The sequence below is a fragment of the Mangifera indica genome, chromosome 7 (assembly GCF_011075055.1).
Source record: "Mangifera indica cultivar Alphonso chromosome 7, CATAS_Mindica_2.1, whole genome shotgun sequence".
In the NCBI taxonomy this organism is placed as follows: domain Eukaryota; kingdom Viridiplantae; phylum Streptophyta; class Magnoliopsida; order Sapindales; family Anacardiaceae; genus Mangifera; species Mangifera indica.
This window is the reverse complement of record NC_058143.1, coordinates 9,470,701-9,494,471: the sequence shown is the minus strand read 5'-3', so window position 1 is coordinate 9,494,471 and position 23,771 is coordinate 9,470,701. Positions and strand designations below refer to the sequence as shown.

The 23,771-nt window shown below is 30.7% G+C and overlaps 2 protein-coding genes across 2 annotated transcripts; both read left to right on the top strand.

Annotated features, from left to right (window-relative positions):
• Positions 1-6,978: 6,978 nt before the first annotated feature.
• On the top strand, positions 6,979-8,754 carry LOC123220092 (cytochrome P450 89A2-like). The gene has a single exon (XM_044642103.1). It carries the CDS (start codon positions 7,035-7,037, stop codon positions 8,583-8,585), a length of 1,551 nt encoding a protein of 516 aa, XP_044498038.1. The 5' UTR covers positions 6,979-7,034; the 3' UTR covers positions 8,586-8,754.
• A 10,614-nt stretch (positions 8,755-19,368) lies between these two features.
• Positions 19,369-21,108, top strand: LOC123220279 (cytochrome P450 89A2-like). The gene has a single exon (XM_044642393.1). It carries the CDS (start codon positions 19,405-19,407, stop codon positions 20,953-20,955), a length of 1,551 nt encoding a protein of 516 aa, XP_044498328.1. The 5' UTR covers positions 19,369-19,404; the 3' UTR covers positions 20,956-21,108.
• The last annotated feature ends 2,663 nt before the right edge of the window (positions 21,109-23,771 follow it).

Genomic DNA, 23,771 nt, shown 5'->3' with positions numbered 1-23,771 from the left:
GGGTATTTTGGACTTTGGTGAAATGTCATGCACGTGTAGAAAGTTTCAGCTTTCGCGTATTCCATGCAAGCATGCCATTGTTGTTGAATGATATATGAGGCTCACGAATGTTAATGTATGGGTTCATCCATTCTTCCGCACCGACGTCTACCGTGCAATATATCAGGAACCGATCAATCCTCTTGGAAATCAATGTGATTGGTTGCACTCGCCAGAAGAAAGAGTTATATTGCCCTCTGTCCTCGATAGTCGTTGTCCAGGTCGTCCATTCAACGGAAATCGACATCCATCGCAAGGAGAAAATGTTACACCGAGGATTTGCAGTTGTTGCCATGAACCGGGGCACACACGAACCCAATGTAAATCCCCAGCACCGATCTTGAGCTCTGCCCCGTAGCGTTCATCTAAAAAGGGCAAAGAAACGAGATCTTGGCAAAGAAATTGAGTGTTAAGATTTGGTGAGGAAATTATATTTTGTCCCCTAAACTGATCATTTTAGGATAAAACTAGATACATCTTTGAAATTGATTGTTATAATTTGGTGAATGAAATTAAATTTTTGTCTCTAAAATTATTATTTAGGGACAAAAATAAAATTTTTCCTAATTATTTTGTCCCTAAAATTAATTGTTATGATTTGATGGACTAAATTAAATCAGTAGTGGAGCTTGTGTTTCTCTTTAGGTTTATAATTCATGTTAATAATAACTTAAATAGATTTATGATCCAAATTAATAATTATTTTCTTCTTAGGATGAGAAAGAAAAAAAAAGGATAATTTTTTCTTTTACTAAACCAAGAATAGAGAGAAATTTTTTTTCGAGAGTTAGAGACAAAGTAAGAATTATTCTCTATGAATATGAGATAATAAATTATTATTATCTTCATAATAAGGATTGATTGAAGACAAAAAAAGTATCCTATCTAAAAGCAAAAATAGGGAACTACGATATTTATGTCTTATCTCAATCTATTACCATGTTTATTTTTTTATCTACATTAAGATCTAAAAACTTCTTTATCGTATCCCCTCATATCTTACAAGTAGGTAGAAAGATTGATCACAAAGCTAAATCTATCAAACTGGCAGTAGAAATACACTAAACGAAACTAGAAAAAACTCACTGTCTCAACACACGGTGAAGAGAACTCTTCAATTAAATGCAAGAAACAAGCTTTTGTTGTCAAAGCATTTGAAAAAGCCAAAGGCCCAAGAATATCAAGAAATTCTAAAATGAAAGAAACTAAAGCATATAAAGTCTTTTTTATAAGCAAACAAAGACCAAGTGGGAAATAATCCTAGCCAAACCTATGAAACATGTCATTGACCTAACGGTGCACACAAAATGTATTTAAGAAGATAACTTATGATGACTTCAAACAATATAACAAGCACACAACACAAAATACACAATTCAATAAATGCTATAGTTGAAATGTCTATTTCACGATATGCAAAAAGAAACCTCAGGTCACTATATCTTGTCCATCCATATAAAGAGATGAAGAATTTTCAAAGTTACACTTTAAATAATGAAAGCTAATTGTTTAACAGTAAAACTCTTCATTAATCAAACTCATAAAATAAAATCTAAAAAACAGCGAATCATTCTAGAGTGATAAGCTACTAAGATAACATCCAAAACCCAAATCAACTTGACATATAAATAAAAGTCACTTGCTCAAAAGCAACAATCCATCTTATTGTGTTCAGTTCTAATCTCATTTTTATATAAACAGACAATAACTCCTTGTCAAAACAGGATCTTACTATCATTCCACTTTATAGAATGACAAAGGTCATTTGGCCTAACCATATATATTTATCGCTGGTCCAAGCAAATTCGCATCAACGGTTTTGCAAATATGTTTCAACTGAATCGATAGAACGGCAAGGTAAAATAACCTTACGCACGTACTAAGCGTATGAGGCAGTAACTGATGGAAAAGTCTCGTAATTGGCGGACTTCAAATTATCAATAAAGTCCAATTAAACATACAAGTTCTTGGTGGACAAGTATGTTGGAACCACTGAAAAGTCAGTGATAAAGAAACAGAAGGGCGCTAAAGTCAGTGATACTGTCTTTTGGATTTTTAAAACAGCGTAAGAGATCTGTTTGCAGTGACGTTGCCATTTGACAACTCCACTATTATTGCCATAAACAAGATTAAATTACCTTGTCCCACCCAAGGTATGGTTTAAAAAACTCTTTTTACCAAATATCCAATTGTTTATACAAATTAATATTGTAAAAAAAAAAAATTCACTAACGATATTGTTTTAAAAAATTAAAAATAATTATTTTATATATCAAATTCAAACATTTCAAACATCTTAATTTAGTTTATTAATAAATTTGAAAACTTATATTATCACTTTTGAAACTCTAAACACCATTAAACTATGATCATATCATCCCAGATAATGAAATCAATGTAAAATGGAGTTAAAAAGATTGATATTAATAAGATAAATTATTAATAATTACAATAACATTTGAGGGAATTAGAATAAAGGAGATTATGGAAGAAGCTATTGAATTTCATAGATGTTAAATGAGGAAAAAAGAATAATTTCATTAAAAGAATAAGTTGGAGATAAATAGATCACCGTCAAAGGAGTGTTTATAAAAGTCAAATCAGTATCATAGACATAGATAGGGGTAATTTTTGCAAATGCATGATTGTATTAGAAAATTATTTTATATATTCGGCCAATTATTGAAACTTTAAAGTTTCCTTTTGCATCTCTAATACATAATTTAATAGACTTGAAAAGTTAAAAGTGGGAATTTTTTTTTTTTTACTTTTTATATTATTTGATTGTTTTAAATCCATAATAATAATTTTTATAAGTATTTGAATAATAGGTATACTATTTGTTATAAAAATTATATTAATGAATCATTTAAATAATTTATATATCATATCATATAAACATGTCAATTGGGCTGAGCCGTTGTTTAATTTTTATTTTTTAAATTTTTTATTTATTTTTCTATATAAACCAATCCAACTCTTCTTCTTTTCTAATTTTATTTACAAATATCTCATTCTCTCAATTTCAATTCTTTCATTATATTCTTAATCTCATTTTCTCTGTCAACTCTTTTTTTTTAAACTATTTAAATTCATAAATAATAATTATTTGGGTTTATAATTTTGTTTTTATTTCAATTTTATTATTACAAAATATTATAAATGGATCCAATATCAAATGAATTTAATCCATTTGAATATTATCATATTGACGCTGATAATATTATTGATAATTCACAAGTTGGAATAGCTGAAACACCAACAAGTGAAAGTGGTATAGGTACAAGTTCGTATTTGACAAAGAGAAAAAGAAAACAAATGTCAATGGTGTAATAGTACTTCGATCGAATAGAGGAAACAATAGAAGAAAAATTAATTCATCAAATAGTATATAAACATTTTGATTCTTGTTTGACATGCGCAAGTACGAGTGGTATGAGACATTTTTGCCAATATGTTACTAATTACTGTAAAAAAATTTCACATGAGCTCAGAGGACAAAAACAAATTGCATTCACCTAATTGCGCTCCGTTGGTCTCAACACCAGTTCAATAGGAGGTCCGAGCAGTTTCGAACACATAGGAGAAATGTCAACTTTCATGTACGATCAAATGAAGATGCGAGACTACATGGTTAGGTATATAGTTGCTTTTGATTAACTTTTATTTATGCAAAAGACGAAATTTTAGAATGGATGATGTAAAATAGTACTCAAACTAGCATTTAGAAGAATTCATAGGTCAACTCTTAGGTTAGAAATCCTGAGAAATTATGAGTTAATGAAATTAAAAGTTATTGGAGAATTAAGTTATTTTAATGGTGTTATTTTAATAACTTCTTATTTATAAGCTGCTACAAATTAGGATATACAGTATTTTTGTGCAACTATCCATTATATTAATTTTAATTGACAATTATGCAAAAAAAAATTATTGTATTTAGAAATCTAAAATACCCGCATGATGGTTTTACAATTTATCACGCATTAGCAAATATTTTAGAGAAATATAAAATTGATAATTCTATTTTTCAATTACTTTTGATAATATCAAAAATAATGATAAAGTTATTAAATATATTTATAATTGTTTATCTCTTCCATTTAATGAAAAATTATTTCATATTAGGTGTGCATGTCATGTTATTAATTTAATAACTCAAGAAGACATGAACTTGGCTAAAAAACATATACAAGTAATTAGATATGTCATTGCATACATTTTATCATCTCTATCACAAGAACAAACATATCATCAATTATGTAAATTAATGGGGTTGAGAAGAAAAACATTAAAAGTAGATATTAAAACTAGGTGGAATTCAATATAGCTAATGTTAAAAGCATGCGAAGGATATGAAGTTCTTATAACACGGTACTTTAATACCCAACTAAAAGATTCGATAAATCTTTTTTTTAACAGATCAAGATTGGAAGATAGCTATTACTCTAATAAATGTGTTAGAGCTATTGAAGATAGCCATGGACCATTGCCCAGGTGTGCATTATTCAACAACTTGTTCAATAATATATAATATGGTAGAAATAAGTGATATTTTTAAAGAATATGGGTCTCATGACTCTCATCATACTTTTCAGAATATATTTAAACAAATGGAACAAAAATTTTAAAAATATTGGAGTGAAATTCGTTTACTTTATTCTGCAGTTATTGTTTTAGATTCTAGTGCAAAAACTAATGGATTATAAAATTTATTTAATGTTACTAATAAAAATTTCTCAATTAATAGCAATGACAATTCTGTTGAATATGCTTAAGGCTTTTTACTTGATATGTATAATATTTATGAACAAAAATATGGAAAGATTGGACAAAGTTCCCTACACAGAGATAAGTTTTGGTAGGTCAGAAAAAAAAGTCACGCATATGGTTTTTTTACGCAAAAGTAAGCAGTCTACTAGTCAAACTACAAATTATAGTCAATTTTATAATTATATCAATATTGAAAATTATCTAGAAATTATTTAAAGATATAATGGTAAAAAAACTAAATGTTTTGGCATGGTGGAAAGATAAGAGATAAACTTTTCCTATGCTTGTTGTCATGAACCAAGATTTACTAAACTTTTCCTATAGCATTGGAATATGTTTTTAGTGCAGGTGGATACGTGTTGGGTAATAGGTGATCCAATTTATACTCAAACATGGTCGAGATGATAATATGTGTGAAAGATTAGGTCAAAGCTGATTTCAAAATATAGATCGAGTGGTAGAAGATAATTTTAAAGAATTCAGAGATTTGAATGTTGAAGATGAGTAGATAAATGATACAGTATATATATTTTATTTATGTTTGTAATTATACAATATGTAAATTAATTTATTTATACTGTGTTATAAACTTTTAATATTTTCCATTATGTAATCATGGTATTCCTCTGCCACAATGGAAAATTATAAATAAAATGTTTGGTTACTGTCTTCGGTTCTAATAATTGAAAAATAATTTGTATTTAAAAATTTTAATTAAAATTAAAAAAATATAGTTTAAATAGACTACTCTGATTAAGACCCAACCTGATCCTATATATATAGGGTTGGACCTTAGGGCTTAAAAAATCAATGAATCAATTTGATCTGAAAACCTATTACTGTATGGGCCTAGAGACCAATCTGGCCAAGCTCATTGACATGTCTGTTATCATATAATTCATGTGGTTATATAAATAATACTGGATTATGTCATATAATTAATTTAATATTAACAATTGAATTTTTATTAATTCATTTAATCCTCGTAAGGATTTGCAGAATTAAAGATAAATTTAAGAAAGCACTGAGAGTCAATTATTTATTATTGTACACTGTTTCATTGAATAATTGGGACTAGATTTTATTAATTTTCAAAGGCTTAGCCCGGACTACAACTTGATTTAGTCCTCTCATAACCATGCCGCTATGTATACAAAGTCTAAAATAAGAGTTTTCTTAACAAAGAAGAAAACACGCATTTTAGTGCAGTATTAAAAAATTTGACGCGAATCTTTTAATCCATTCCCAAATGTACAGATATTTCGAGCCTGGCTTCCTGAAAACGAAATAATTGTTATTATATATTTGGACTTTCAAATGAATATATAATTGGAATTTTATAAATAAATATTGAAAAGGGCAAAGGGCTATTTTTGATTAAAATTTTAGTTAAATCTTAAAAATATATGTGTAGTAGATAAAACTATTATTTAATAATAATATTAAAAAATATATTTTTTTATTTTTTTATGTATTAAAAATTAATATTTTCTACATATCTGAACTTTAAAAAAGTGATTTTTTCCCCCAAATCCTTCATTTTTTCTTCACTCCTTCCCTCGACCACTAACGACTGACCTGATTAAAGGTTAAACGATAAACATTGTCCTTCACTGGATGATAGAACATCGTCTATTCTCCGGACGATAAAGTATCGTCCTTTCTCTAGATGACAGAGCATCATCCAGTGACGACAACGCTCGTTGTCAAAAATGGACGACTCTCCGTCATCTAGAAATCTGGATGATGAAGCATTGTCCAAATCTGAATAACAGTCGTCATACTTGGATGACCTCTGAATGATGACTTCTTCGCCATTGGTTGGCTATCGTTGGAGAAAATGGTTGGATTTTAGGGAAAAAAATGAATTTTTTAAAACTTAATTCAGGGAGAAAAATATTAGTTTTCTAAGCTAAAAGAAAAAAATGAGATATAATTTTAATTATTTTAATATTATCGATAAAATAATAAATTTGCCCTTAATCGTAATAAAAAATATATGAGTATATCCTAACAAATTAAAACTTAAATGGATGGGTATTTAAACTTTTCGTATATCACATATACATATTTGTTCTTTCAATAACACTTGAGTGAGAATGTCTTTTTCCCTATTGAAAATAAACATTAAATGTTTGGACTTTTCATCAAGCAATAATTTATAACCATAAATTGTCTTCTATGCCGGCCCTTACCACTATCTTTCGTTACTCATCTCAAAAATGGAAACTTGGTTCATCATACTATGCTCTCTCTCTGTTTCTGCTCTCATCAAAGCCTTCTTCAACCTTCGCAATTTCAACACCAAAAACTCCAACCACAAACTTCCTCCAGGCCCTTCCACCTTTCCCATCATTAGCAATTTATTGTTGCTCCGAAAGTCTACCTTGGAAATTCGATCAATCATCCGATCTCTTCATACTAAGCTTGGCCCTATAATTTCCCTCCAAATCAACTCTAAGCCAGCAATATTCGTAGCTGACCGCTCTCTAGCTCATGAGGCCTTGATTCAAAACGGAGCCGTCTTTGCCGATCGCCCTCCTCCCTCCGCTGTTGGAGGAATTACTGGTAGTAATCAGCATAACATCAACTCCGCTGCTTATGGCCCCAATTGGCGCCTCTTCCGCCGTAACCTTACGGCAGAAATTCTCCATCCTTCACGTGTCAAGTCGTATTCACATGCGCGCAAGTGGGTTTTGCAAATTCTTCTTGATTGTCTCAACTCTCAGTCAAAATCAGGTGAGCCAGTTCGCCTCATTGATCATTTCCAGTACGCTATGTTTTGTTTGTTAGTGTTAATGTGTTTTGGAGACAAGCTTGACAACAAGAAGATTAAAGAAGTTGAGTATGTTCAGCGACGCATGATGGTTAATTTAAGCCGATTTAGGATTCTCAATTTCTGGCCAAGATTGACGAAAATTTTGTTTTACAAACGGTGGAAAGAACTCTTGCAATTTCGTAAAGAACAATATGAAGTATTGATGCCGCTGATAAGAGAGAGAAGGAAGATGAAATTGGAGAGATTAGAAAAGGCTAAACATGATCTTAAAGAAGTGAATGGTGACTATGTTTTAGCGTATGTAGATACGTTGTTTGATTTGGAACTCCCGGAGGAGAAGAGAAAGCTTGATGAAAATGAAATTTTGAGTTTGTCCACGGAGTTTTTAGGTGCTGGCACTGACACAACATCGACAGCATTGCAATGGGTGATGGCAAATTTGGTGAAGTATCCACATATTCAAGAGAAATTATTAGCAGAGATTAAAGGGGTTGTTGGAGATGAACAGAGAGAGGTGAAAGAAGATGACTTGCAGAAGATGCCGTATTTGAAAGCAATCATTTTGGAAAGTTTAAGGCGTCACCCTCCTGCACAATTTGTGGTGCCCCATGCTGTAACGGAGGACGTAATTCTGAATGGATTTTTGGTTCCAAAGAATGCTTCAATAAATTTCATGGTGGCAGATATGGGATGGGATCCAAACGTGTGGGAAGATCCAATGGAGTTTAAACCAGAAAGGTTCTTGAATAATGAAGAAGTGTTTGACATAACAGGGAGCAGGGAGATAAAAATGATGCCATTTGGGGTTGGGAGGAGAATTTGTCCTGGTCTTGGTTTAGCAATGCTTCATTTGGAATATTTTGTAGCCAATTTAATTTGGTACTATGAGTGGAAAGCTGTGCAAAGAGATGAGGTTAATTTGGAAGAGAAGGTGGAGTTTACAATGGTGATGAAATATCCATTGAAGGCTCACCTAAATCCTAGGTTTAAATAAATTGATTAGGGATCTACACCTATTGATGATCATATATCATGATCTTTATGCGGGGGAATAGAATCTCCTATGTATGTTAGCTTCTTTTGTAAGTTTGTACATGGGAAGAATCTTTATTAAGACAAAACATGTAATTTTTATTTTCGTTTTGTAACTTGAATTAGAATTATATTGAAATCTTCTAACTTGAACATGACCTAAACAATATTCAAGGTGATATGATTACATCTTAGTTGATTCAAACTATGTATCAAGTTATGTTGTGTTAAAACACAATCTATTTGATCATAGTGTTAAGAAACGATACGATTTCGTATGAAATGTGATATTTGGTATTGCCTTGTATAAATTTTGCTTCTATTATTCTAGCAAAACCAATTGCATATAATCAAAACACACAAATTGGTACTGAACTTCAAAAAATTGACTTCCAAAGTAAAAAACATCCACACAATTGAGACTAGTGCTATTATCAACTTCATCAAGCATAAGATGTATGTACAAGTCATTCAAATTAAGTATTTCAAAGAAAGGAAAACTCCACTATTATTGCCATAAACAAGATTAAATTACCTTGTCCCACCCAAGGTATGGTTTAAAAAACTCTTTTTACCAAATATCCAATTGTTTATACAAATTAATATTGTAAAAAAAAAAATTCACTATCGATATTGTTTTAAAAAATTAAAAATAATTATTTTATATATCAAATTCAAACATTTCAAACATCTTAATTTAGTTTATTAATAAATTTGAAAACTTATATTATCATTTTTGAAATTCTAAGCACCATTAAACTATGATCATATCATCCCAGATAATGAAATCAATGTAAAATGGAGTTAAAAAGATTGATATTAATAAGATAAATTATTAATAATTACAATAACGTTTGAGGGAATTAAAATGAAGGAGATCATATGGAACAAGCTATTGAAATTCGCAGATGTTAAATAAGATAAAAAGGATAATGTCATTAAAAGAATAAGTTGGAGATAAATAGATCAATGTCAAAGGAGTGTTTATAAAAGTCAAATCAGTATCATAGACATAGATAGGGGTAATTTTTGCAAATGCATGATTGTATTAGAAAATTATTTTATATGTTCGGCCAATTATTGAAACTTTAAAGTTTCCTTTTACATCTCTAACACACAATTTAATAGATTTAAAAGTGGGGATTTTTTTTTTTTTTTACTTTTTATATTATTTGATTGTTTTAAATCCATAATAATAATTTTTTATCAATATTTGAATAATAAGTATACTATTTATTATAAAGATTATATTAATGAATAATTAAAATAATTTATATATCATATCATACAAACATGTCAATTGGGCTGAGTCATTGTTTAATTTTTATTTTTTAAATTTTTATTTATTTTTTTATATAAACTAATCTAACTCTTCTTTATTTCTAATTTTATTTATAAATATTTCAATTTCTCAATCTTAATTCTTTTATTATATTTTCAATCTTATTTTCTCTCATCAACTCTTTTAAAAAACTATCTAAATTGACAAATAATAATTCTTTGAGTTTATAGCTACAAGTTCGCATTCGACAGAGAGAAAAAGAAAACAAACGTCAATGGTGTGAGAGCACTTCGATCGAATAGAGGAAACAATAGAAAAAAAATTAATTCGCCGAGCATTATGTAAACATTATGGTTCTTGTTTGACATGCACAAGTATGAGTGGCATGGGACATTTTTGCTAATACGTTACTGATTACTGTAAAAAACTTTCACATAAGCTCAGAGGACAAGTTGAACTGTCAACTTTCATGCACGATCAAATAAAGATGCGAGATTACATGACCAAGTATGTAGTTGAGTCTAATCAATTTTTTATTTACGCGGAAGATGAAATTTTAGAATGGATGATACAAAATAGTGTTCAAACCGACATTTAGAAGAATTTCTAGGTCAACTCTTAGGTTAGACATCTTGGAAATTATGAATTAATAAAATTAAAAGTTATTGGAGAATTAAGAAATTTTAATAGTGTTATTTCAATAATTTTTTATTTATGGATTGCTAAAAATTAGGATATATAGTATTTTAGTGAAGTTACCCATTATATTAATTTTGATTAACAGTTATGCAAAAAATTATTGTATTTACAACCTAGAATATATGCATGATGATTTTACAATTTATCACACATTAGCAAATATTTTAGAGAAATATAAAATTAATAATTCTATTTTTTCAATTACTTTTGATAATGCTAAAAATAATGATAAAATTATTGAATATATGTATAATCATTTATCTTCTCTATTTAATAGAAAATTATTTCATATTAAGTGTGCATGTCATGTTATTAATTTAATAGCTCAAGAAGACATGAGCTTGGCTAAAAAACATATATAAGTAATTAGATATATCATTGTATATATTTTATCATTCCCATCACAGATACAAGTATATTATCAATTATATAAATCAATGAGGTTGAGAAGAAAAAAATTAAAAGTAGATATTAAAACCAAGTGGAATTCAACATACCTCATGTTGAAAACGTGTGAAGAGTATAAAGTTCTTATAACACGATACTTCAATACCCAATCAAAAAATTCGACAATTTTTTTTTAACAGATCAAGATTGAGAGATAGCTATGACTCAAATGAATATGTTAGAACCATTGAAGACAACCACGAACCAGTGCTCAATGTGTATTATTCAACAACTTATTCAATAATATATAGTATAATAGAAATAAGTAATATTTTTAAAAAACATAGGTCTCATGACTCTCATCATACTTTCCAAAATATATTTAGGTAAATAGAACAAAAATTTTAAAAATATTGGAGTGAAATTCTTTTACTTCATTTTGTAGCTACTGTTTTAGATTCTAATGCAAAAACTAATGGATTACAAAATTTATTTAATATAATTAATGAAAATTTGTCAATTAAAAGCAATGTTAATTCTGTTGAATAAGTTTAAGATTTTTTACTTGATATGTATAATATTTATGAACAAAAATATAGAAGGATTGGACAAAGTTCTCTACACAGAGGTAAGTTTTGATAGTTCAAGCAAAAAAAAGTCATGCATATGGTTTCTTTTGCTCAAAGATAAGCATTCTACTAGTCAAAATATAAATTATGGTCGATTTTATAATTATATTAATATTGATCATTATCTAGAAATTATTTAAAGATATAACATTAAAAACTAGATGTTTTAGCATAGTGAAAAGTCAAGACAGAAACTTTTCCTATGCCTGCTACCATGACCCGAGATTTACTGATATATCCGGTGTCGACTGTAGCATTGGAATCCTTTTTTAATGCAAGTGAATGCGTGCTGGATAATAAGTGATCTAATTTACACCCAAATATAATCGAGACGATAATGTGTATGAAGAATTGGCTCTAAGCTGATTTCAAAATATAGATCGAGTGGCAGAGGATATCTTTGAAGAATTTAGAGATTTGAATATTGAAGATAAGCAGATAAATGATATGGTATATATATTTTATTTATGTTTATAATTATATAGTATGTAAATTAATTTATTTGCATTATATTATAAACTTTTAATATTTTTCATCATATAATCACGGTATTCCTCTGCCACAAGTGAGAGATTATAAATAAAATATTTGAAGTACTATCTTCAGTTTTAATAATTAAAAAATAATTTATGTTTAAAAATTTTAATTAAAATTAAAAAAAATATAGTTTAAATGGACCAATCCAATTAAGGTCCGACCTAACCCTATATTTATAAGGCCAAACCTTGGGCCTTTAAAAATCTATGAATCGATCCGATCTAAAAACCTATTACTGTATGGGCCTAGAGCCCAGCTTAATCGATCTAATGACATGTATGTTACCATATAATTCACGCGGTTGTATAAATAATACTAGATTATGTCATATAATTAATTTAATATTAACAATTGATTTTTTATTAATTTATTTAATCTTCGTAAGGATTTGCAGAATTAAAGATAAATTTAAGAAAGGATTGAAAGTCAATTTTTTATTATTGTACACTGTTTCATTGAATAATTGGGACTAGATTTTAATAATTTTCAAAGGCTTAGCCCGGACTACAACTTGATTTAGTCCTCTCATAACTATGCCACTGTATCTACAAAGTCTAAAATAAGAGTTTTCTTTAGAAAGAAGAAAACACGAATTTTACTGCAGTATTAAAAAATTTGACGGGAATTTTTTAATCCATTCCCAAATGTACAGATATTTCGAGCCTGGCTTACTGAAAACGAAATAATTGTTATTATATATTTGGACTTGTTATGAGTATGATGGAATAAATGGCAAAGTGATTGAATTGCAAAATGAGAATTATGATTTTATTAAACCAAAGCTACGGCAAAAGGAAAAAAGAGGCAAGAGTGAGGAGACAAGAAGTAAATCTTGGATAAAGAAGTGTATATTACATGAAGAGAGGAGGGGGGTATTATAGGAAATTTTGCCGCCCCACCGCCCCCCCCCCCCAGTCAACAAAAATGGCTCTCACAGTCAAGCAAAAGCAATTTAATGCTTTCACACTCTTTTGGCCAAAGTTTCTTCTCACGTGGTGGAAAATCCAACACTCCCCGTTGGATTTTCATCACTTACAAATAATTACATTAACCTTGCTAAGGAAAAACCCAGTGGGATAAAAACCAAAGCAAGGGAACATAATTATTAAATGTCTTGTAATTTGGCATTGGACGTACTTAAACTGTCTCATTAAAAACCTTACTAGGAAAACCCAGTAGGACAAAACCTAGTGAATTGGAAAAAAAAGTACAATGCACCTTTTGTCTAGTATATGACAAACTTTAAATATTTGCCTAACAAATGCTGCCTTTGATGAATGCTCCCCCTCTTTGTAGTATGATTAATTTGGTTGCTTGTTGAGCCATCGCATACCAATGTTATACACTAACTTTTCAAATGATGATGTAGATAGTGTCTTAATGAACAAATCTACAAGATTCTCACTGGATTTTATTTGTTTGACATCAATCTTTTTACTCTGCTGGAGTTCATGAGTGTAAAAGAACTTCGGTGAGATATGTTTGGTTCTGTTTCCTTTGATGTATCTACCTCTAATTTGGGCAATACATGCTGCATTATCTTCATATAATATGGAAGGAGTGTCTGTTGTAGAAGGAAGACTACATGCATTCCAGATATGATGGATAATAGACCATAACCATATACATTCTCGACTGGCTTCATGGAGAGCTAAAATTTCTGAATGATTTAAAGAAGTTACAACCAAGGTCTGTTTGGTGGAGTATCATGATATAGTTGTCTCATTATAAGTGAAAACATATCCCGTCTGTGAACAGGCCTTATAGGGGTCAGAAAGATAACCAGCATCTCCATATCCAACCAAACTAGGATTTTTAGGGGATTTGACAAAATAGAATAATCCTAAATCTCTAGTTTCACATAAGTAATACAGTATGTGTTTGATTCAGTTCCAATGGCGACGGGTTGGTACAGAGCTAAATCGGGCCAATAAATTAACTACGAAGGATATATCCAGTCTTGTGCATTGGGCTAAATATAATAAGACTCCAATGGCATTAAGATATGGTACTTTAGGACCAAGTATCTTTTCATCTTCTTCTTTAGGACGAAATGAGTTATTTTTTGGACCAAGAGACCGAACAACCATTGGGGTGCTCAAAGGATAAGCCTTATCCATATTAAAGTGTTTTAATAATTTGCCAATATATGTTGATTGATGGATAAATATTTCATTTGAATTGTGCTCGATCTACAGGCCGAAACAATATTTTGTTTTTCCCAAATCCTTCATTTCAAATTCATTTTTTAGATATTCAGTAGTTTTTGAGAGCTCTTTAGGAGTCCCAATTAAATTCATGTCATCAACATAAATTGCTACAATAGCAAATCCCGATTCTAACATTTTGATAAAGACACATGGGCATATAGGGTCATTCACATAGCCCTCTTTTTGTAAATATTCACTGAGACGATTGTACCACATATGTCTGGATTATTTTAACTCGTACAATGATGGTTACAATTTAATTGAGTACATGCCTCTTGAATTGACCCTTTTTACTTCAGGCAATTTGTATCCTTCAAAGAGTTTCATATAAATTTCAGTATCTAACTTTCTATATAAATAAGTGGTAACTACGTCTATTAGACGCATATCCAGTCCTTCAGAGACTGTTAAACTGATTAAATATTTGAATGTGATTATATCCATCACAGGTGCATATGTTTCATCAAAGTCTATACCGGGCCTTTGGGAAAAGTTTTGGGCTATAAGCCTGACTTTATATCTAGCAATTTTATTTTTCTCACAAATACCCATTTATATCCAACAGGTTGTACGTCTTGAGGTGTTGTAACTATAGACCTAAACACTTAACGTTTTACTAGAGAAGCTAATTCTGCTTGAATTGCTTCTTCCCATTTAGGCCAATCATGTCTTTGTTTGTACTCAGCCACAGTACATGGTTCAAAATCATCATCATTTAGAATTTCAATAGCTACTGCAAATGAGAATATATCATCAATTATAACTGTTTCACTATTCCACATCTCTTGTATATGAACATAATTTAAAGATATTTTAATATTCTCATTTTCCTATTCTTTAGGATTTTGTACCACTTTAGGGGCTTGAGTCTCTTTAGAAACTATAATCTCTTCTGGGGGAGTATTAGGGAGTGGATTTTTCATTTATCTTAGAATCATCATGATTGATATTTGTTTGATTATTTGTCTTTCTTTTTCTAGAAATCGTGTCTTTCGATCCAACAGGTCTACCGCATTTCTGGCGTGCAATAGATTGATCAATCACAACACGAATGGACTGTTCAACAATTATATTGATTCTTGCTGGTGCATTAACAGTTGGAACATATGATCTTGTCACTTTTACTGTATCTGCAAATGCATAAGGCATTTGGTTGGTAATAATTTGTAAACGCATTATCCTCTATACTTCAGTTTCATTTTCAGATGTGCGAGGATCTAAATGAGACATGGTAGGTACATACTAAGTAAGTTCATGCCTAACTTTAAAAGGTATTTTCTTTTCCCCTAAAGACGGGAAAGTTGTCTCATCAAAGTGACAATCTACAAATCATGCAGTAAAAAGATTACCTGTTAATGGTTCCAAGTACCTGATAATGGATGGTGAATTATATCCAACATATATTCCCAAACGATATTGGAGTCCCATTTTTATACATTGAGGAGACGCAATAAGGACATATACAACAAAACCAAATATTCTCAAATGAGATACATTAGGTTGGTAACTAAGGACCAGTTATAGGGGAGAATATTGATGATAAGAAGAAGGTCACAAGCGAATTAACGCTATAGTATGTAATATAACATGTCCCCACATAGAAGTAGGTAATTGACTTTTTAGTAATAAAGTACGTGTAATTACTTAGAGTCGTTTGATAAAAGACTCAACTATTCTATTTTGTGTGTAGACATGCAGGATTGGATGTTCAACCTCAATCCCCATAAACATACAATAATCATCAAATGTTTTAGATGTAAATTCACCAGCATTATCTAGTCGTATTGACTTGATTGAATAATCTGTGAAATATGCCTTCAATTTGATAATTTGTGCTAACAATTTAGCAAATGTAATATTTTGAGTAGGCAATAAACAAACATGAGACCATCATCAGATGTATCAATTAAGACCATAAAATAATGAAATAACCCACTTGATGGATGAATGAATCCACATATATCCCCTTGAATTCTTTACAGAAATGATGGGGATTCACCTCCAATTTTAGAGGGGGATGGTCTTATTACTAATTTGTCTTGAGAATAGGCAGTGCAAAATTGTTCACTAGACGATAAAATTTTATGATTCTATAATGTATGTCTATGTGAATTTTCAATAATCCTACACATCATTGTAGATCCTGGGTGGCCTAAACGATCATGCCAAAGCATAAATGTTTTTGGATCAACGAACTTCTGGTTCGATACTACGTAGGTTTCAATTGCCTTTATGATTGTATAATACAATCTAGATGATAAAACAAGTAATTTTTCTAGTATAAGCCTTCTTCTGGAGGCATTACTAATTATATAGATGAATTATGCACCATTTTTACTCATGGTTTCAAGATGATAACCGTTTTTTCTTATATCTTTAAAACTCAATAGATTTCTTCTAGATCTACTTGAATATAATGCATCATTAATGTTTAATTTGATCCCATTGTTTAACATAATTGTAACTCTTTCAGAGCCTTCTATCAGATTAATTGATCCTGATATTGTATTTACTTTAGTTTCAATTAATGCTAAAGTTAAGAAAAATTTCTTTTCCTTGAGAATTTTGTGTGTTGTTGCACTATCCACCAAACTCATATCTCCTTCATCAGCCTTTGAAGTCAACGCTTCAATTTTGGAGTTCATTTCTTTTCATTTAAAAATTACGTTAGTTATAACATACACAAAATATTGAAAGGAAGAGAACATGACACTAAAAGACAAAATAATATTTATGACTCTAAAATAAATATATATGATAGACTTATAAAAATCTTGGGCATCTTTGTTACTATTCAAGTGACCCATATTGTTATTCTTTGAAAGAAGATTTGAAACATCAAGAATCATTAGATCGACAGTATCTAACTTATCAAAAATTTAATTCTTATGGGTATTTAATATAGATCCACCCAATGTTTGTGTGTACTACAAGTACATTATTAATGACATTTATAACCACACTTATTGTTTTATGGTTAACTCTGCATTATAATTTACTTCGTCTTAGTCTTAGTCCACTTCTGGTGGTGTGATTAAGATTTTCTATTATTTCTCACATCCATGATAACTACTTCTGGTAGTTGCATTCACTTTAGGGAATGATATAATACTTATGGGCGAGTTACTCTTACTAATGATAACTACTTCTAGTAGTTGCGTTTACTTTAGGGAACGATGTATAACGAGAAAATATTAATTCAAAATTTTTTTTTCCGGTATTGCTACTACAGGCGCATAAAATAAAATGTGGAGAATATTTTATCTTCCACATTCAGGAAAAGATTCTGAATATTGTAGAATTATATTAAATTATAGAGCCATTGGAAGCATTATTGAATCTGATGTTCAAATCTATCTTTCAAATTTCTCCACAAATTTAATGGATTTATCATTATATCCATATTTCGGCTTGCAATCCTTCAGGGATATGTCGTCGAAAAATAATAGTCTTTATTTGTCTTTCTGGGACATTTTATTTAGTTTATTTTTCAAGGCTTATAAATTCTAGGTGGAGACTCATACAAAAAGCCCATTTAATATTATCCATCCAATTTTAAGAACTTCAGGTTCAATTATTGTCATATTTACAAAACTTCTGGTTTTGTAGACAATATATATGAGTTAATCTTTGAAACTTCAGGTTCAAATATTATCTCATATTTACAAAATAGCTGATTTTGTAGAAGAAATATTGCGATTAATTTTGGAAGCTTCAGTTCCATATATTATCTCATATCTACAAAACTTCTGGTTTTGTAATTAGTATTCAGAATATTCTAATATGTATTCTGATTACATTTTTGACTTCAAGTCCATATTTTTCACACTTTATACAAACTTCAAGTTGCAAAGGTGATATAATTATTCTAAAATAAAGACTTTAATGAAACTTGGGACTTCCAACCCATATATATGTATTCTCATGATTTTACAAACTTCAAGTTACAAATCGTAAAACTTGGGACTTCAGGCCCATGTATATATATTCTTACACTTTTATAAGCTTCAGGTTGTAAATTGGATATAATTATCATAATGAAAATAAAGATTCAAATAACTAAAGATGCAATTAAATAAATATTCAAATAAATTGAATACAATTACTATAATAAAATAAATATTCAAATAATATTCATGACTTCTGGCCTTAATTTATGGTTTTTGTAAGCTTTAGGTTACAAATGATATTTATGACTTCAGGACTAAATTTATGATTTCGTAAACTTCATATTACAAATGATATTTAGGATTTCAGATCCAGATTCATGATATTCAAGACTGCAGATCCAAATTCATAATTTTGTAAACTTCAAGTCACAAATAATGTTCAGAACTTCGGGTTCAGATTTATGATATTCCAGACTTCAGGTCTAGATTCAAGGATTTCAGGACTTTAGATCTAGATTTATAATTTTACAAACTTCGGATTGCAAATAAGATACAAATATAAAGAAAAATTAAATAGAAGCATAACATAAATTAAAAGATAACTGAGATATCACAACTGAGATATCCGTATTTATAATATATAAGCAGTATAACGATATAACAAAAAGATTATAATATACTTGAGTTGATCGTACTGATAACGTGTTATGAGTATAATGGAATAAATGGCAAAATGATTGAATTGTAAAATAAGAATTATGATTTTATTAAACCAAAACTACGGCAAAAGGAAAAAAGAAACAAGAGTGAGGAGTCTTGGACGAAGAAGTGTATATTACATGAAGTGAGGAGGGCGGTATTTATAAGAAATTTTACCGCCCCTCCAATCAACAAAAATGGCTCTCGCACTCAAGTCAAGCAAAAGCAATTTAATGCTTTCACACTATTTTGGCCAAAGTTTCTTCTCACGTGGTGGAAAATCCACCTTCTGCAACAGGACTTTCAAATGAATATATAATTGGAATTTTATAAATAAATATTGAAAATAAATATTAAATGTTTGGACTTTTAGTCAAGCAATAATTTATAAATATAAATTATCTTTTACGCCGGCCCCCACCAGTATCTTTCGTCACTCATCTCAAACATGGAAACTTGGTTCATCATCCTATGCTCTCTCTGTGTTTCTGCTCTCATCAAAGCCTTCTTCAACCTTCTCAATTTCAACACCAAAAACTCCAACCACAAACTTCCTCCAGGCCCTTCCACCTTTCCCATCATTAGCAATTTATTGTTGCTCCGAAAATCTACCTTGGAACTTCGATCAATCATCCGATCACTTCATACTAAGCTTGGCCCTATAATCTCCCTCCAAATCAACTCTAAGCCAGCAATATTCGTAGCTGACCGCGCTCTAGCTCATCAGGCCTTGATTCAAAACGGAGCCGTCTTTGCCGATCGCCCTCCTCCCTCCGCTGTTGGAAGAATTACTGGTAGTAATCAGCCTAACATCAACTCCGCTGCTTATGGCCCCAATTGGCGCCTCTTCCGCCGTAACCTTATGGCAGAAATTCTCCATCCTTCACGTGTCAAGTCGTATTCACATGCGCGCAAGTGGGTTTTACAAATTCTTCTTGATTGTCTCAACTCTCAGTTAAAATCGGGTGACCCTGTTCGCCTTATTGATCATTTCCAGTACGGTATGTTTTGTTTGTTAGTGTTAATGTGTTTTGGAGACAAGCTTGACAACAAGAAGATTAAAGAAGTTGAGTATGTTCAGCGACGCATGATGGTTAATTTAAGCCGATTTAGGATTCTCAATTTCTGGCCAAGATTGACGAAAATTTTGTTTTACAAACGGTGGAAAGAACTCTTGCAGTTTCGTAAAGACCAATATGAAGTATTGATGCCGCTGATAAGAGAGAGAAGGAAGATGAAAATGGAGAGATTAGAAAAGGCTAAACGTGATCTTAAAGAAGTGAATGGTGACTATGTTTTAGCGTATGTAGATACGTTGTTTGATTTGGAACTCCCAGAGGAGAAGAGAAAGCTTGATGAAAATGAAATTTTGAGTTTGTCCACGGAGTTTTTAGGTGCTGGCACTGACACAACATCGACAGCATTGCAATGGATGATGGCAAATTTGGTGAAGTATCCATATATTCAAGAGAAATTATTAGCAGAGATTAAAGGGGTTGTTGGAGATGAACAGAGAGAGGTGAAAGAAGATGACTTGCAGAAGATGCCATATTTGAAAGCTATCATTTTGGAAAGTTTAAGGCGTCACCCTCCTGGATATTTTGTGGTACCTCATGCTGTAACGGAGGACGTAATTCTGAATGGATTTTTGGTTCCGAAGAATGCTTCAATAAATTTCATGGTGGCAGATATGGGATGGGATCCAAATGTGTGGGAAGATCCAATGGAGTTTAAACCAGAAAGGTTCTTGAATAATGAAGAAGTGTTTGACATAACAGGGAGCAGGGAGATAAAAATGATGCCGTTTGGGGTTGGGAGGAGAATTTGTCCTGGTCTTGGTTTGGCAATGCTTCATTTGGAATATTTTGTCGCCAATTTAATTTGGTACTATGAGTGGAAAGCTGTGCAAGGAGATGAGGTTAATTTGGAAGTGAAGGTGGAATTTACAATGGTGATGAAATATCCTTTGAAGGCCCACATAAATCCTAGGTTTAAATAAATTAATTAGGGATCTACACCAATTGATGTTCATATATCATGATCTTTATAGGGGGAATAGAATCTCCTATGTATGTCAGTGTCTTTTGTAGGTTTGTACTTGGGAAGAATCTTTATTAAGACTGAATATGTAGTTGATATTTTCTTATTGCAACTCAAACCTAACTTAAATTAGATTCATGCTAAAATCTCGTAATTTAAATATAATTTGAACAACATTCAAGATGATATAATTAGATCTTAGTTGATTTAAATGATATAACTAGTTACGTTGTATTAAAACACAATCTGTTTGATCATATTATCAAGAAACAATATGATTTCATATAAAACGACATGTTTAACATTGCCTCGTATAAATTTTGCTCCTATTAATCTAGCAAAACCAATAGCATACAATCAAAACACACAAATTGGTATTGAACCTCACAAAAATTGACATTAAAAGTAAAAAATACCAATACAATTGAGAGTAGTGTTTTTACCAGCTTTATCGAACATAAGTATTTCAAAAAAAAAAAAACTTGACAAAAAATAAAAACCCTAAAAAATTGAAAAATATAGTTTTCGAAAGGGCAATATTAGTCCCACTAGACATTAAGAGATTCATAGTCCCAGTGCTCCTCTAGGGGAACCAGATTGACATCAAAGTAAACCTTAGAGTTGGAGGATATGCCAGCACCACCCCATTATGCATTTCTAGCTATTAAAATCATTGCAGCTGAACATACCAATTTGTGTAGTTAATTGTTGCAGGTACAATTGCAATTTTTTGTAGTCTATCTTAGCTAGAAATGGCGCAGCTAAAAGTTAGTCATCGTATTTTTCCTTGCATATCCAAGTGTTTCCATCACTTTCCATGGATGAAATCATTATGTAATAAAAAATTCAAATGTTTTTGTCATAACGATAATAAGCTTGTGGCCAGAGAATTACCTTTTTAGCCATGGGAAATAATATTTATAGCCCTGATTGCATTTTAATTAGGTACAAGCATATCATTTTTATAACTAAAAACTCGAAAATTCTTGCCATAAAAGTATTAACCGTGGCAAATATAGTAACACCTTAGCTAAGTGACTACTAATACCAAACTAAATACAGATATTAGTAGCCACACATATCGTGAATTCATAACTAGTTATTATATTATTTGCTATGGACATATTGAATTAGGTTATATCTACACATGAATTTCATTTACTATAGATATAGTGAGTACATTGCTAAATTCTAAAATTACTTGCTATGAATACTTTTGATTCATACTAAATATTAGAATTGTTTGCTCTGGAGATCATTAATTTATTGCAAAAATTTGCAATTTATTGCTTCGAATAAAAGTTGGGTAACACTTATCGGTATGTCCAAGGTTATTTTCATTATTTGCTTTAAAACCCCTATCCACATAAATACTCCTATATAAAATATAACTTAAAGAGATGTATATAACTCCAAATATGAAAAGGCAGAAATTATGACATGATATTAATACGTAAACTTAAATGCATGCAAAAGTGTGTAACTGAAAAGAAATAATTGAAATACTTCTATTTATTAAAAACATAAATCCAAGTGTCAAGAAATCTAATCCTTATAGAATTAGTGCATGAAATATCAATAAAATGTCAACTAAAACAACAAAGTACATAAATGTGAAATAAACTAAAAATGAAAGTTTTACCCTTCTTCCTCATGCAACTACTTAGCTGGATTGTTGGCTCTCCCACATGCCTTATTACTCATCTCTACCTTCAAAATCACAAAAAATAACGTGCGAGTGAAAAATACATAGTAAGTAGGTGACCTTTTGACCCTCTACACCAAACATAAAACCAAGTCTAATGCTCCTCTAGTGAATCTCCATGTGGTCATTACTTGGCACACTCGTACCTTATACATAGGTTGCTCACAAAGATTGTTAAGGTCTAAGCTGATTTTAACATAAATGATGCCCTAGTGAAAATAATTGACACCTTGCGTGTCTAATAGCTATTGTGTCTTAGCACATGTCATACAACCTAGTGGGCTAACTAACTATGATAACATGGGCACATTGGGAAACTAGTCATAATCTCTTCCTTATCAGATATGTCTACTATGAGACGCCTAATTGAAAAAAAAAACCATCCTTGGATGGCCTTACCATGGGCATGTATGTGATGCATCTTGCTAGCCACGTGATAAACTAATTGAAATGCCACCATTTCTTATCATTCACATTTAAACTAAATTGAACTTTATGGCTATTGAGCCTTGGCATTGAGTGCATAATGCATCTCATTGGTATCTATCTCTTATCAAGCCCTATTGTTTTCATGTATCTCGTAACTTACACATTCAATTGGTGGCTATCTAAGTTTATACCACTTTTCTCAATTTTCTTGATTTTTAACCTGAATTTGACTCATCTGGAGTTTGTCTTCCACACAATCAGACACTTTTTCTATATCTAACTATCTTATCTTGCCTTACTAAGGCCATTTTATTCTTTTTCTTTTTTCCTTCCCTTCCTTGCACATACTTTAGGGGTAAAATCATCTTTTTATTTTTCTATCTTGGTACATACACAAGCTTGCTTTGATCTTGCATCCTATGCTTTCCTAATCATACATGCACGAGTGTGTTGCCATCTTGCACTTTCCCTTCATAATGCTCAAGCACACGCATGTTTTTTCTAAGCACAATCATTCCCCTTTTAAAGAAGCCATACACGAGCGTGTGTCCCATACAACATGTTGTGTAAGCATTTCCTTAATACAAAAGTGTTGTCCTGTTAAGTTTCCATTTTCATATACAAGATACATGGGTTTCCAC